We start from the raw sequence: 16,252 nt of genomic DNA, 5'->3' as shown, positions 1-16,252 counted from the left end.
AAGAGAAATCGCCCTCCAGGAGGGATGGGTACTTCACAATCCCTTCTCCTCCTGGGATTTTGGGCATGCACACACACATGCCCTGCATGATTTTCAAGCCACTACGTCCAGGACTCGAACCACAGTTGGCCATATGGGAGTCCAGCGCCTAACTACTATGCCACCTGCTGGCCCCACAAGTGATTTTAAAGAGCAGTAGGAATTGAGTTTGCATGACATTGGCTATGATCCTTGCAGCCTCAGATAAGGAGTTAGGACCTAGAGGGAAAAGAAGATGATAAAAGAATTGATATTGGATATAACTCTAGAGAAATAGTTCAGAGTATGTTGCAAAGAGATGAAGCTGGGACTAAGGACTAGAAGAAAACAATGGGGAGATGGTGCGGTTCAAGATGAGAAAAGAAGTTATAACTGTCAATGAGGAGAAGGTGTGTGCTGAACACATGGGTGGGGCCAAAAGACAGATGAAGTGAAAGCAAGTGAGTGTCTCACCCTGAGGTGCTGGTGTGACATTTGCTCATACATATACTTGAAATGAAAAAAAAAGTAGTAGTGAGGAGCTTAGCCTGTGAGGAGGACCTGATTTTAAGCAGTATTTTGCTGTGAAAAATCAAAGACTCAGAAGGGCAAGTGCCCACTTACAGTATGGTTCAAAGGTGAGATACTGTAGTCACCTTCTCCTGAGCATCATTCACTCTTGCTGTTAGCATAGAGACTGAAAAAATGACCAGTAACACAGAAGTAGAAATGCAGGTCCAAGAAAGAAGGTTTGGGAGTTGTTTCCTGCATCCTTAGATTCTTAGATTGGCCCTACCCAAAGTATTTTCATTAGCCACAGTGATTTCTGAATCAAAAGATGTGAATCCAAAATGAAAGCTAAAATCATAACTGGAAGCTGCTAGCTTCAAACCGAGCCTGGGCACTAGAAGCACCTAAGCATATTTTAGATTGGCCCTACCCAAAGTATTTTCATTACTCACAGTGATTTCTGAATCAAAAGATGTGAATCCAAAATGAAAGCTAAAATCATAACTGGAAGCTGCTAGCTTCAAACCGAGCCTGGGCACTAGAAGCACCTAAGCATATTTCCAGTTACCAATAAACTCAGTCATATTTGCATTAAGAGCTCATATAAGAACTGAAGTCCAATCGACTCATTAACACTTTTTTTAAGTGACATATGAAACAACAAAACTGTGGAAAACTTCTTTGTAGTGGAATAATTTCAGAAATATAGGATATCAGTCAACTTATTTTATTGTACCTCTTGGAATATAAGAATGCTCGAGTTACAAAACTTTGGAACTTCATCAAAGTAGAAAAAGAGATTCAATTTTTCGGTTTCAAAGGAAAGTCATGTCTGTATTCTTTGAAAAATCTAGAAGAAATTCTTGGCCTAAAATTAACAGATCATATTTCCAGATTTCTGGGAATTTATATTTTGGGGTGATGGTGATTATGGTATCAACTTTCTCAAAACATATTTGGCTCAATAAAGTAGGGCAAAACTATCCTAAAGATTAAATATTCAGAATGTAGATTACATTGACCCTCATGTAATAATGGCAAATGGGACACTTTTCCTAAGATCAGGTAACTCAAATCCCAACCATTTTGAGAGTGAAATGGACCCTCCACTAAATTATAGTCTGTTAACAAAAGCACTTAGCGCAGACAATAACACCTCAGATTTGCCAGTGGCTTCATAAATTTAGACGTTTCTTCATCTATTATTTGATGTATTCACCATAATAATCTCATATGGCTGAGAGAACAGATATTATTCACCACATTTTATAAAATAGAAAAACTTAGAAATGGAGGTAGTCCAAGGCTTTCCTGATATCGCCATATGGGTAGAGATATTCCACACCACATTTCATAGCACCTGCTCTAAACTTACCAGCAGGAGCTAATCAGGTTTCGTCAAAACCAGAAGAGCTTTAAGCATGGATATGTTAGTGACAACATCAAAACCTAACGACCTCACCATACAGTCCATTGATTTTCGATAAAGGCACCAAGACACTTCAATGAGGAAAAGAATGTTCTTTTCGATCTGTGGTGCTGAGACTACTGGATATCCATAAGCAAAACAATGAAGGTAGTATCTTACCTCCCACTCAAACTCAAAATGGCTCGTAGCGCTAAATATTAAAGACACAATTCACGGAGAAAAACTGAGCAGTAAATCTTTATGACCTTGACTTGGGCAACGGTTTCTTTGATATGACAGCAAAAGCACAAATTACAATAGGAAAGTAGATCAGACTTCACTAAAATTTAAAAAAGAAAACAACTTTTCACTTCAAAGGGCACCATGAAGAAAAAGGAAAGACAGCCCACAGAATGACAGGAGATCCTTGCAAATTATATATCACTTAAGGGCCTTGTATCCAGGATAGATTAAGAAATACAATTCAGGGACCAGCAGTTAGCGTAATGGCTATGTCGCTGGACTCCCATGTAGCTGACCGTGGTTCGAGTCCCGGACACAGTGGCTTAAACTCACACTGGGCAAGTGTGCGTGCATGCCCAAGATCTGGAGAGGAGAATGGAGGAGAAGGGATTGTGGCGTGGCCAACCCCCTGGGGGGTGATTTCTCACTTTCTATCTGTCTTTCTCTGTCTTTCTGGTGAGTGCATGCACCCTATAGCAAAAACCTCTTCCCCCCCCAAAAAAAAAGATATATAATTTAATAATTAGAAGACAAATGACCAAATTACAAAATGAGCAAAGCATCTAAATAATCCTGTCTCCAAAGTAGATATACAGGTAGGCAATAAGTACAAGAAGAGGTGGTCAAATCAATAGTCACCAGAGAGATGCCACTTCTCACCCACCAGGATGAATACATTGAAAAAGACAGATAATAACAAGCAGTGACAAGGATGTGGAGAATCTGGAACCCTTGTGTATTTCTGGTGGGAATATAAAATGATGAAACTCTTTGGACAACAGTTTGACAATTCCTCAAAAAGTGAAATCAGAGTTGACATGCAACCTAGCAATTCTACTTCTATGTCAAAGAAAGATGAATACATATGTGCACACAAAAACTTGTCCATGAATGTTCATAGTAATATTTATAGTAACCAAAAAAAAAAGAGAAATGACACATATGTCCATCTACTGAAGAATGGCTAAACAAAATTGGTCTATCAATATAGTGGAATATTATTGGGCATAAAAAGGAATGAAGTGCTGGCACATGCTACAATATGGATGAACCTTGAAAACATTATGCTAAGTGAAAGAAGACAGAAAAAAATCACATTATTTGATTCCATTTATATGAAATATCCAGAACAGGCATACCCATAAAGAGGCAGAGAAGTGGTTCCCAGGGCCTGGAGTGTCAGATGATGAGAACATGAAGTAACAACAAATAAGAATGAGTTTTCTTTTTGAATATAGAGTGCATTCTAAAATTTGATTGTGATGATGATTGTACATGAAATCCCCTGTGAATACTCTAGAAATCACAAAACTGTACATTAAATGGGTGCATTTTATGATATATGAAATAAATTCCAATACAGCTGTTAAGAAAAAGTCAAAGGGCCAGCAGTTAGCCTAATGGCTATGTGGCTGGACTCCCACATAGTTGACTGCGGTTTGAATCCCAGACCTGGTGGCTTAAACTCATGCCGAGCGCGTGTGCGTGCGTGCCCAAGATCCCGGGAGGAGAATGGAGGAGAAGGGATTGCAGCGTGGCCATCCCCCCTGGGGGTGATTTCTCGCTTTCTGTCTCTGCCTCTCTCTGTCTTTCTGGTGAGTGCACATGCCCTATAGCAAAAACCTCTCCAAAAAAAAAAAAAAGAAGAAGAAGAAAAAGTCAACTCCTTTCTTTCCTCCCTCACAAATAAAACAATCCTTGGGATGTAATTTTGTGTCTCTATAGTCATAGAAAACCAATAAATCCATTACCTATATGCTGAGAGATTGCTAGAGGTGACGATTGCCTCATTACATTTTGCTCTTTCTCATCCTGGATGGCCATTTTCACTAGCTATTTATTCGACAGATACCTTTGAAAACCTGTTCTATACCAGACATGGCACCAGGCACCTGGGATAGATACTTCATTCAATTCAATAGCCGAAGATCCCTGCCCTTTTGGAGCTTATGTCCTATCAGATTTACCTTCATTGTATTCTCAAATACAACATAGCTTTTAGGGTCTTTTCTAGCACACAATTTTCAAGTCTAAGGTACTGTCAAAAGAATATCAGAACTGGGCCATAGGTGGTAGCACACAGAACATGGCATGCAGAACCATGGATTCAGATTCCTGGTCAACCAGAAAATATGCCAGGTGCTCATGTGTCTGACATCCTGACAAGTTGGAGGGATGTGGGAAAGGGATCATGCTGTGATGAGACCCTGTTGAGGATGTATGCCTCCCTCCCTCCTCTCTCTCTCTCTCTCCTCTCTCTCTCTCTCTCTCTCTCTCTCTCTCTCTCTCATGTGTACACATGCTCTACTTGAACAAAATTAAAATAAAAAAGAAATAAAAATACAAGCCAAAGCTGGACAGTAGTTAAAGCAGTAAAAACAGACTATTCAGGACAATTAGAGAAAAAGAGATCTCAGTCTAGAACTGGTCAGAATTCTTGATACCATGTGGACAAGTGAGGATTTATAGTCAAAGAGTAGGGTGGGGTCAGTGGATGAAAAATTACCAAGAGGAAACATCTGGAGCAAAAGGACTTTTGGCTAAACCAACCTACTAGGAATATTACAAAAGGCTGGCTAGGGGATCAGATGTCACTTGGTGGGGGGGAGGGGAAGGGGAAGGTTAAATAATCCAGTCATATATCGAGGGTGATCAGACATAGAAAATGAGGGTTTCTGGCTAAATCAGCTTAGCAGGGCTCTCACTAAAACAGGATTTTACAAGGAAGTGCACAGATTGAGCCTAGGGGAAAGTTCAGGAGCCTGACTAAAAATTGGTCAAGCAAACAATTTTCATCAATGCTACCTTCCAGAAATTTCACTTCCTCTATCATAGTGAGCCCATGTTAGCAATATGGTCCCATCCTTTTCATAGTGCAATAATGGTCTTTTTTTTTTTTTTAATTTGACAGAGGGTGCATGCCCTCACTGGATGGAGGGAGAGAGAGAGAAAGTACCCCCCATGGGGAATGGTCACACTACAATCTTTTCTCTTCTGTACTTTCAGGACTTTGGGCATGCATGAACAATGCCTGGTATGTTTCTTGAACCCTTGGGTCCAGGACTCAAACTGTGTAGTCAGCCATGAGGGATCCAACTCTCATAACCACCACACCACAGGATGGCCCAGTTGTGGTCAGTTATTAAATTCAGTTTTAGGTTACAAAGAAAGACAAGACATTTTTTGAGAGTAAGTTTCAAGTAGAGAGCTTTGATAGATAGCTAAATGTATTTGGCAAACCTCAAGAGGAATTATAAATGATAGCATAAAAGTAGTGGTAAGAGTAATTGAATCCAGTGATTATCTCTCTTGAAATATTAGTTCGAGTTCTACATTCGGTACTTCTCAATCAATGCATTTTCAATTTTTTTCTTCATTCATTAAACAATTATTTCAAAAATACCTCTGTGTACTAATCTGATGTAGGACATGAACTCACAGTTTGTTGCCAATGGCCAGTGACAAAATCATCTCCTCAATAAGATGTCGGGAATAGTTTCTGTCATGTTTGATAATTATAAGGAATAAAATTCAAGGAGTCCTGGGCCTCTGGAAACAGGACATGGTTTCGCTGAGTGGCTGTCAGTGGATTTTTATCCTGAACTCATGACCCTACTTCTCACTTTATGTCATTCATAGAGAATGAAATTACTCCAGTTAATGTTCCCCAAAATCAAATGGGCTAATAACTGGGCCATGTCTCCTCCCTGAAATATACTAGAACAATCATTGCCATTGTCATTCTTTGTAACATTGCAACTTCTCCAATGGCTATTTAAAATAATAATACTCATACATGCTCTCTCCATCTCCCACAGCTGTGATTTCTGAGTTTCTGTTTGTGAATAAGCATTTCAGAATTGTCATGAGGTAGAGGAAATAGCACGTGCAGAGTATTTCCCAAGTCCAGTTGCCAAGAATGAGCTAATTGTAACCTTCCCTTGCATACAATGAGTCTGAAGAACCTCAAATACAAACCATTCTGTAATGGTCCACCTTTCCACAAGAATAGTATACTTTCATTGAAGGACCTTAGTCTTTCAGACGTATACCAGGGGTAAAATTTTAAATTATGTCATAAGATTAAAAAAATAGTAAACCGTCTTGTTGTGTGTTTGTTTTATAGTGATTAAATTCAAAATCCATGTCTGTATTTTTTAAATGTTAAATAAATATGAAGTAAGTAAGCTTGCTACATTCCATTTAGAAAATGTATTTAAGAGACATTGAGAGTAATTTGTCCTCCATAAAAGAATAAGATTGCTTTCTAACTTTTATGTTTAGTGGAACAAATTTGACTCTCTATTCCCCCAAAACATAAAAAGGAATTGCAAATGTATTTCACATATTAATTTCCAATTACTTGTTAATAGCTATGTACATGTTGTATGAAGAAAGTTCTAAGACTGAGTCTGTCTCAGAAGAAAAGACTGCTGTCATTGAATTATAATGTTTTCCAAGGATGCACAATTGGGAATACACATGTAAGTCCTGTATTTGCCATCCTTACAAATTGGAAGATGAGTTGACATCTAAAACATCTTTTCAGAGGTTACTAGAGACATGACTCTACATTTTAAAAATGACATTTCACTGAAAACAAAAGCCAGATTAACACTTAGCCATTCTGTCTATTCTGTAGGTCAATGCATCACGTCAAGAAGCCAAACTGACTGAGGAGTGTGATCTTCTCATTGAGATCATTCAACAAAGACGACAAATAATTGGAACCAAGATTAAAGAAGGGAAGGTAAGAGTTTTAGAGCAATAGATTTTATAGTCTCTACCTGGAGAAAACACACCACCATACACTCCAGTGCCTTTGGAAAGGTAGAACACCATCTTTTTCTATACTTTCTAGAATTTTCTCTTAAGCCTTTAAGATTTAGTTCAGGGGCTTGCAAGTGGTGTGATGGTTAAGGTGCTGGACTCCCACATGGCTGACCATGTTTTAAGTCCAAGACCTGGTGGTTTGCTTTCTCCCTTTCCCTCTCTTAGACCTGGTGGCTTGCTGCTTACTTTCTCACTCTCTCTTCCCTTCTGTCTCTTTCTGGTGATCACATATGTCCTATGGCAAATTGAAAACATTAAGAATAATAAACAAAATTGAGTAAATAAATCTTTTTTATTAAAAAGACTTCATTCTGGGCTGGCTGTGGGGTGGTGGTAGTTTGCTGCTCATGAAAAGCCAGATCCTACCTGGCAACTGTGGTTCATATCCCTGACCCAGTCGACTTGAAACATGCCAGGCACATGTGCAAGTGCCTGAGATCTAATTTGTTAGAGCACTGGAGGAGAGAATTGCAGTAAACCTGGCCGTATGGAGGGCACTGTCTCTCAGTCTCTTATGTGCACACAAATGACCTCTATCGTGAATAAGTAAACACTTTTTTACTAGAGAGAGAGATTTTTGCTATAGGGCACGTGTGCTTGCCAGATAGAGAGACAGAAAGCGAGAAATCACCCCCTGGGGGGATGGCCACACTGCAGTGCCTTCTCTTCCATTCTCCTCTTGGGATTTTGGGCATGCACACACACGTGGTTGGCGTGAGTTTTAAGCCACCAGGTCCGAGACTCAAACTGCAGTCAGCTACGTGGTAGTCAAGCAACTTAACCATTATGCCATCTGCTGGTCCCAAGAAATAAATTTTTTAAAAAATAAAACTTAGTTCAAAGGCCCTTGCTGGGTGGTATTTCTCTCCATACTTTTCTTTGTACGGTATTATCCTAGTCCTGTGCACACCTGTGATACAAGGGCTGCTCTGTTTCCCAACTCCCAGAGGTTGCAGGGAGGTCTTATTGATCTTGGCCATTGTTTTTTTTTTTTTATCTCACTTGCCTATGAGAAGGTGGGTTCCATGGAGGCAGATTTATTTGATATTTATTATTATTTCCTAGCAACTAGCATAGAATAAATAAATTTAAAATGAGTCAAACTTTGAATATAGAAATCTGAAGTGCTTTCCCATGCCCTTGAGGGAATTTAGATAAGTATAACCTCACAGTGGCAAAAACTCCTATACTTGGACTACACCGTACATTCCTTTGTGTATGTAGTAATAGCACATCTTTTCTAATGCTTGTATTTTTAGTTTCCCATGATTTTACAGCAAACTACATGCAAAAAACGTTTTACAAATGTAGATTATATTCTTCTTTTAAAATTTGCCAGAGGACATATGTGCTTCCCATAGAGAGAAAGGGAAAGGGAGAAAGCACCCCCAATGGGGCATGGTCATGCTGCAGTCTCTTCTCCATTTCTCCATCCTGTTGGGATTTGGGGCACACATGTGCACATGTCCAGTGTGTTCCTCAAGCCACCAGGTCCAGGACCTGAACCACATCAGACATGAAGGATTTGGTTCTCTTAACCACTAGGCCCTATATTATATTCTTCATGACTACTTATTTTTTTCAAAATTCATTTAGAAACTGTTTGTAACTTTACAATCCATCACTTAATTCTATTTTTGGTTATTTTTATTAAAATACTTACAGTCCTTTTTATTTTCCCTATATCTTTTTCTATTTTTAGTTTTTGCTATAGGGTACATGCACCCACTGGAGGGGGTGGGCTTCCTGTGCCTCCCATTCCAGGTGACTTCCAGCCTCCTAAGCGATGGTATAATCTGTGCTCCATTGCAGCTGGATCCATGAGTTTCTGTTACTACTGCTCATAGCTAGAGTTTAATAAAGCATGTATATAATTAAAACAAATTAGCAAGTTTTAAGTAAAACACAGAGATTAAAATGACTACTATATGTGCTTTTCTCCTTTTCCCACAAAATTTAACAGTTACCTTCAAATACTGTGCAATGTTTTAGATAAATCTATATATAAAGGTTGAAAAAGATTTATACATGTAAGTCATAATGGTGATCTGAAAAATAAGTCAAGGTAAACAGTTCTTGAAGCTGTTATGATCGATGAGCAGATTAACATGAAATTATTCCCTGGCCAAGGATGACTCACACTTACTAAGAAGCTGCTTTCCCCACATAGGAATTGTCCATTCCTTCCCTTACTTAGCTCAAAATTCCCAGTGTGAAGGTTTTTCTCATGAGCTAGATCAGAGTAGTAAAGGGTGTCTGCGGTGGTGCATGAAGTTCATGCTCTTGTGCACTTGCTCCACTCCAGATGCACATGAGTAATAGAGAATGTAATAAAGTGAAAAAGCAGAGACAGAGCTGAACTGAAAACAAGATAAACATCTTCATGAGCCAGAAGTGGGACAAAACTGCAAGGCCTACATGTGGCTGAGGACACAAGCCACTAGTATTTGGTCTAGAGGAGGTTAAAGCAGGTACAGCTTTAACTCTTGAGGATAATTATTTCATTAAGCTTTGGGAAAAGTATCTAGATATGCTCCAGATGGGATGGGGGCCTGAATCCAGGTTCATTGTTCAGTGCCATCAGCTGTACAGTGTTTCTCAGTTCATTAAAAGGAACTGAAAAAGATATTGCCAACCACTGCCTACTGTGATAGCTTCCAGCGAACTTCAACTCTGTAATACAGTCTGCAGCAAGTCAGTTTGATTGAGGCCTGTGTTCACACTATTTCTGACACTTCCACAAAACAGGAACCTCAGAAACCAGAAATAAATAGAGGATTCCTGAACGATGAGCCCATGAGCCAGGTAAAGACAGCTGTAAAACAGACAACTGTGGATACTAGAGACAGTGAGGGAGAAGGGTGCACATTGAGGGTGGGAGGGAGGGAATCTGGGGAAACAGACAAAAGGAAAAGAAATTAACAGACACAGAAGTGTAAAATTATGTGTTAAGGATAATACATATACCTTTGGATTAATTTGCAGTGTATTTATGCTGAGAAGATTCCTTTTGTCTGCTGCAAAGATGTATAGTGATGAATGTAAATTGAAAAAAATCTCAAAATATTGACTGACCTGTTACCATAAAAATCTTGCCAATTCCAAATCAAGAGGATTCACACTAGTAAAAAATAATTATAAATGACAAACCTGCAGTAAGAAAGGAAAAAAGAACATAGGGCCTTGTAAACAAATACAGTAGAAATACAATCCATATTTTTAAAAAACAGAAGAAAATTATATGAATATCTTTAGGCCAATGATTTGACAATTTAGATAAAAAAAATAGAAAAGTTGAATAAACCAAAAACCAAAATGTAGAGGATACTTAATCATTCATTAAAACTCTCCCTCAACTCACATTCCCCCTGACTCTTACAATGGCAGCAGGGCCCGACAGTCCTATAGCTGGTTTTAGCAGATGTTCAAGAAATTGATACTCTCATTCTCTTCTTTCTTTCTTTCTTTCTTCCTTCCTTCCTTCCTTCCTTCCTTCCTTCCTTCCTTCTTTCCTTTCTTTTAGATGTTTTTGCTATAGGGCGCATGCACTCGCCAGAAAGACAGAGAGAGACAGAGAGACAGAAAGCAAGAAATAACCCCCTATGGGGGATAGCCACACTGCAATCCCTTCTCCTCCATTCTCCTCTCAGGATCTTGGGCACGCATGCACACGCCCCCGGCATGAGTTTAAACCACTGGGTCTGGGACTCAAACCGCAGTCGACTACATGGGAGTCCAGCAACATAGCCATTACTCTAACTGCTGGTCCCTGATACTCTCATCCTCATATAAACTGCTCCAGAAAATAGAGAAAGACATATTTTATGAAGATTATATGATCTTGATATCAACTACAAACATCATGAAAATATTGGGGAGAGCAAATATCACCTAAGAATATATAATAGATAGGAAAATATTTCATATATATATAAGAAAATTAAATCCATATTTTTTTTGAAAACTATCTCAGATAATAATTAGCTTTAGGCCCAGGCTTAGTAGTGCAGCAATAGGGCAGTACTCTGTAATGCTGGAAGCCATATGGAAGATCAAGATTTGGTTCCCAGGTCAACCTAAACATGCAGGATCACACATCCCTATGATCCTGGCTGACAGGAAAAAGCTGGGGAGAAAAATCACAGTATTGATTCCCTGTTGAAGGTACTTGCCTTTCTCTCACTTTCCCTCCCTACTTTTCTCTCTGTCTACCTCTCTCTCTCTCTCTCACACACACACACGAAATATTTTTGTTTAAAAATACACTTTATTTCTAGAATATAAGGATAGTTCAGCCCTTAAATACTATCAACATTAACCAAGTTAACAGAAATATATATTATCTCAGGAAGGATTCTTTACACCAAACATTGAAAAAGAAAAATTATAAAGTGAACACTAAAACATTTGACATAGAGATTCTAAAATTCATATAGAAATGCAAATGATACAGAATACCAAACTTGGAAAAAGAATAACAAAGTTGGAGAACTAACTTCAGCTGATTTTAAGATTTGTTATAAAGCTACAAAAATCAAGATAATATTGTGTTGGCATAAAGATAGACCAATGAAGCAGAAGAAAAGACATTCTAAATAGATTCACATGAACATGGACAACTGATTTTTCTCAAAGCTGAAAAGACAATTTCAGTGGAGAAAGGATTGTCTTTTCAATAAATAGTGCTGCAACAATTGGATATCTACATTGCAGAATGTGAAGTTTGGTCCATACTTGACATCATACACAAAAAGCAACTCAAAATGGACCTTATACCTAAATGTAAAAGATAAATGTTATAAAACTTCTAGGAAAAAAATGTAAGAAAATCTTGGGACCAGCAGTTAGCGTAATGGCTTTGTCACTGGACTTCCACGTAGCTGACCACGGTTCGTGTCCCGGACCCGGTGGCTTAAAACTCACGCCAGGTGCGTGTGCGTGCGTGCCCAAGATCCTGAGAGGAGAATGGAGGAGAAGGGATTGCGGCGTGACCATCCCCCTTGGGGGGTGATTTCTCACTTTCTGTCTCTCTGTCTCTGTCTGTCAGGCGAGCACACACGCCCTATAGCAAAAACCTCTCCAAAAAAAAAAATGTAAGAAAATCTTGGTGCACTTGAGATAAACAAAGATTATTTACATACAAATGATGATAGTAGGATCCACAAAAGAAAATATTTATAAGTTAGATTTTAAAAAATGAAACTACTTGGGGCCAGACAGTAGCACAGTGGTGAAACAGTATGCTCTGCAAGGCTGACTCTCATGGGCAGGTTCTGGGTTTGTGTCCGTGGGCCTCCCTGAGCATGCCAGGCATGCACATGCCCGTGATCTAGGGGATGCTATCTCTCTCTATCTATCTCATTTGTGGGAGAAATAAATGAATAAACTTGAGAAGTTAAAACTAGAACTTCTCTTCAGAAAGCAAAATTAAGAGACTAAAAAGACAAGCAATAAACTAGGAGAATACATTTACAAAATTATTATCTAATAAAGGACTCATACCCAGAAATCATAACAAATTCTGCAAACTTCTTAATAATAGACAACCTCTTCACCAACCACCCCTTCCCCAAAATGGGGGGGGGGGGAATCTTAGCTGAAGATGTATGGGGAGCAAAAAAGCACATGAAAAGATGTTTAACATCATTAATCACTAGAGAAACAAACTAAAAGATGATCACACCCAGTATTGGCAGAATATGGAAGAACGTTAACTCTCACCAACTGCCAGTGGGAATCAACATGGTGCATTTTGGAAAGCTATTGAACCATTTTATAAACATACATTTAGCCACATGGTCCAGCTATTCTAGGTGTTTGTCAAGAGAAATTAAAGCCTATGTCCTTATAAGACTTGTCAGTGGATTTTCATGTTAACTATTTCTACCTCCAACAACATGGATGAATCTCATTGTAATTAAGCTGAATGAAAGAAGTCAGACAGGGAACAGGCAGGTGGTGTGGTGGTTGCAGGCACTGGACTCATGGCCGACCGTGGTTTGAGTGTCAGACCTGGTGACTTGTTTTTCACTTTTTCTTTCTCTCTCGCTTTCACTCTGGCCCTCTCTGGACAAATTTAAATAAATAAATAAATGTAAATAAAATAATTATTTAAAAAAAAAAACAGAAAGAAGTCAGACAGGGACCATAAAAAGAGGTTCGTGGGGGGGGGGGCACCAGCAGTTGGCGTAATGGCTATGTCGCTGGACTCCCATGTAATCAGCTACGGTTTGAGTCCCGGTCCTGGTGACTTAAACTCACACCGGGCATGTCTGCGTGCGTGCTCAAGATCCCAAGAAGAGAATGGAGGAAAAGGGATTGTGGCATGGCCATTCCCTCGGGGGGTGATATCTCACTTTCTGTCTCTCAGTCTCTCTCTGTCTTTCTGGCAAGCGTATGCAAATTAAAGCAAAAAAAAAAAAAAAAAGCTCTCCAAAAAAAGAGAAAAAGTCAGACAGGAAGTGGTTTATGCTGTATGAGTATATTAATCTGAAATTCTAGAAATAGCCCTTGATATTAAACTACAGTGACAGAAAGCAAATCAATGGTTACTTAGGAATGGGATGACAGAGAGGTGTGGACAAGGTGTATTACAAAGAGGCAGGAGGGAAATTTGGGGCATGATATGTGTCTGTTAACTGTAGTGGCTATTTCATGGGCATATACATATTTGTAAAGTTATTACATTTGTATTTTAAGTGTGTGCCATTTATCAATTGCATCTCAGTGAAGCTATTTATAAGACATAAAAATTGAATATTATATAATGAAACCATCTTCAGAAATTAAAATTAATGAACTGAACCAGGGTGATACATATTATCATGGAAAAATCACAAAAATAGAAGCAAGTTTTTAACATTTTGTATGGAATGAGAAGAGTTAAACAGAATCTTGATAAGCTACCAAGAAATCCCATACATTGTTTAGGCCTGTGCATATAAACATGCCTGGAAGTGATCAGCTCTAAATTCAAGAAGGACTTTTCTTCTAGAGAGAGACGTGAATGAGATTAGAGAAGGGCCACCCAGGGTCTGTAATGCTATCAATAATATTTTACTGCCTTTTGAAAAGTCTGAAGCTTATCTAGTGAAAATATTGAGACTTGGTAAAGCTATGTACAGGATAGTTCATCATATTACTTTTTAAATTCTCTGTATGTTTGAAAGTTTTCACTTTTTAAAGTATTTATCTGTTCAGCAACATTAGCTCAAAAGGTAGTATAAGAAAGCAGACGCTGCTTGGGAAAGAGGAGCGCCCACTTGGGATTTCTTAGGAGTTAGAACTTTGGCTCACGATCAAGGATTAGTTGATACCTAATCTTGGAGTTCACAGCAGCCTGAGTCCCTGACCAGGCCATGTTGTGTCAGAGGTGTGTTTCTAGGAGGAAGGCATGCATGGCAACCCCAGGAAATCCAAGATACCTGGCAGAGAGGGCAAATATTGGGCCTGGGTTTGGGTAGTACCCCAGTGCAGGGTGGCAACAGGCAGTCCAAGGAGAAGAAGAGATGGTGGCATTCTTTGATAAAAACTTGAAAGCAAAGAGGTGGAAGAAGAGCTGGGCAGAATGGCAGAGACCACAGAGATACGTTTCATCAACCTCCTCACTTTGTCTCCGTCATCTCTGGTGCCAATCTCAAGGCTGTTAAATCTGCTGTAAACAAACTCCCTGTAAATCCTTCTGCTGGGGTGAATGCCAAGCAGGTGATTTTGTTTCCCATTAGCACCTGCTGGTAATGCCTGCTCTCAGACCATGGGACGTTCTTGGAAAGAAATAGCTCAACAGCCCTTAAGGCCGCATGGATTGGAGCGTCTCAAGCCGTGAAACTCTCTGGGAAAGAATTTTCTTATTTTTTCAGTAGTAGGGTATAAGTTTCCTGCCAACACACAAAAGCTGGTGGCAAACACCAAATTAAGCGAGCTGGTGTATTTCACATTCAGACACAGATCTGTGGTAGATTACTGAAGGCCTCAGCTAACAGCAGAGGCTCCCCTTTCTTCAGTGCCTTTGATGTACACTAAATCTTCAACCTTTGAGAGCATTAACTCGGACTAAATATTTGGGCTTTCCATGGTGTTAAAGAGATGCTGAGCACAGGCCTCACTTGACATTGAGTCAGGTACTCGTATTAATTGAGGGTTCATTGTTTGGACCTAGCAGTTTGGGGAATTGAGTCTTGCATTTATATATCTGCATATACAAAGGGGCTTTAAAAAGTTTTGGGAAAAATGGGGTTAAATGATAATTTTATTTTGGTGCAGTTTTTGAATCTATGCATAGTTTTTCTGTAATACGCATTTTTCATGAACTTCTTGAAGACCCCTTGTATATAATGCATTGAAAATGCATTGAAAGCAAAATAAAACTGCTTTCAAATTGGAGGTGGACTGGTTTGTGCCAGTTAAGAGGAAACTTTTACTGGTGTAGAAATACTATATTTTGGTTGCCATGATAAATTCATGGCCCGAGAACGAAATTCGTAGAATTTTACCCTTATGTAAAGTTACTTGCTGATGATAATGTGTATGGTAAGGACTGATATGCATCGTATTCGAGCTGCAAAAAACAATGTTGTATACTATAAAGACATATAGTGATTAAATGTAAATTAAAAATTAATTTTAAAAAGTGTTGTCTAATGAATAAGTATTTTGCTCAGTGCACAGAGTGTGAGTTTGAAGCACTGAAAACAAAAACAAAAACAAACAAAACAAAAAAAGAAGCACTGTAATGTGTTTCAGGGTGTAGTTCAGATTAGGGCCATGTAACAGGAATTATTTAAGCCAAGGGCTGGCTAACTTTTTCTATAAAGGGCCAGACAGTAGATATTTTAGGCTTTCTTGCACATACTGTTGCAACGACTCACTTCTGCCCAATGCTGTAGCATGAGAGAAGTTACAGATAACACATAAAGGGATATATATGGCGGTATGCCAATACAATTTTATTGACACAAACAGGTTGTTTGCTGGGTTTAGCCTGCAGACCACAGTTTGTGAGCGTCTGTCTTAGAGCAGTATTTTTCTTTTTCTTACTGTAACCCACACTAAGAAATGTATATGTCACACTTCGCACAGGAGCACATACACAAATAAAACCCACCTACCTTTCTACCAGAAACACACTCTGCTATTTTCTTTTCTCCTCTCCTCTAATCTATTGGTTTTAAAAATTCTAGCCCTGACCATCCTGATGAGTCATCACCTGCAGATTAAAAAAACTTAATGCTTTTAAAAATA

The 16,252-nt window shown here is 38.9% G+C and overlaps 1 protein-coding gene across 1 annotated transcript in view; it reads left to right on the top strand.

Moving 5' to 3' along the window:
• Positions 1-16,252, top strand: part of MID1 (midline 1) — a 182,351-nt gene that overhangs the window by 125,109 nt on the left and 40,990 nt on the right. The window contains exon 4 of the mRNA XM_006166664.3: positions 6,822-6,929. Within this exon, the coding sequence (XP_006166726.1) occupies positions 6,822-6,929 (108 nt within the window). The remainder of the gene's footprint in view (positions 1-6,821; positions 6,930-16,252) is intronic.

Source organism: Tupaia chinensis, unplaced genomic scaffold (genome assembly GCF_000334495.1).
Source record: "Tupaia chinensis unplaced genomic scaffold, TupChi_1.0 Scaffold144313_1, whole genome shotgun sequence".
NCBI lineage: Eukaryota > Metazoa > Chordata > Mammalia > Scandentia > Tupaiidae > Tupaia > Tupaia belangeri.
The sequence above is the reverse complement of the archived record's forward strand: the minus strand, read 5'-3'. Positions and strand labels throughout refer to the sequence as shown.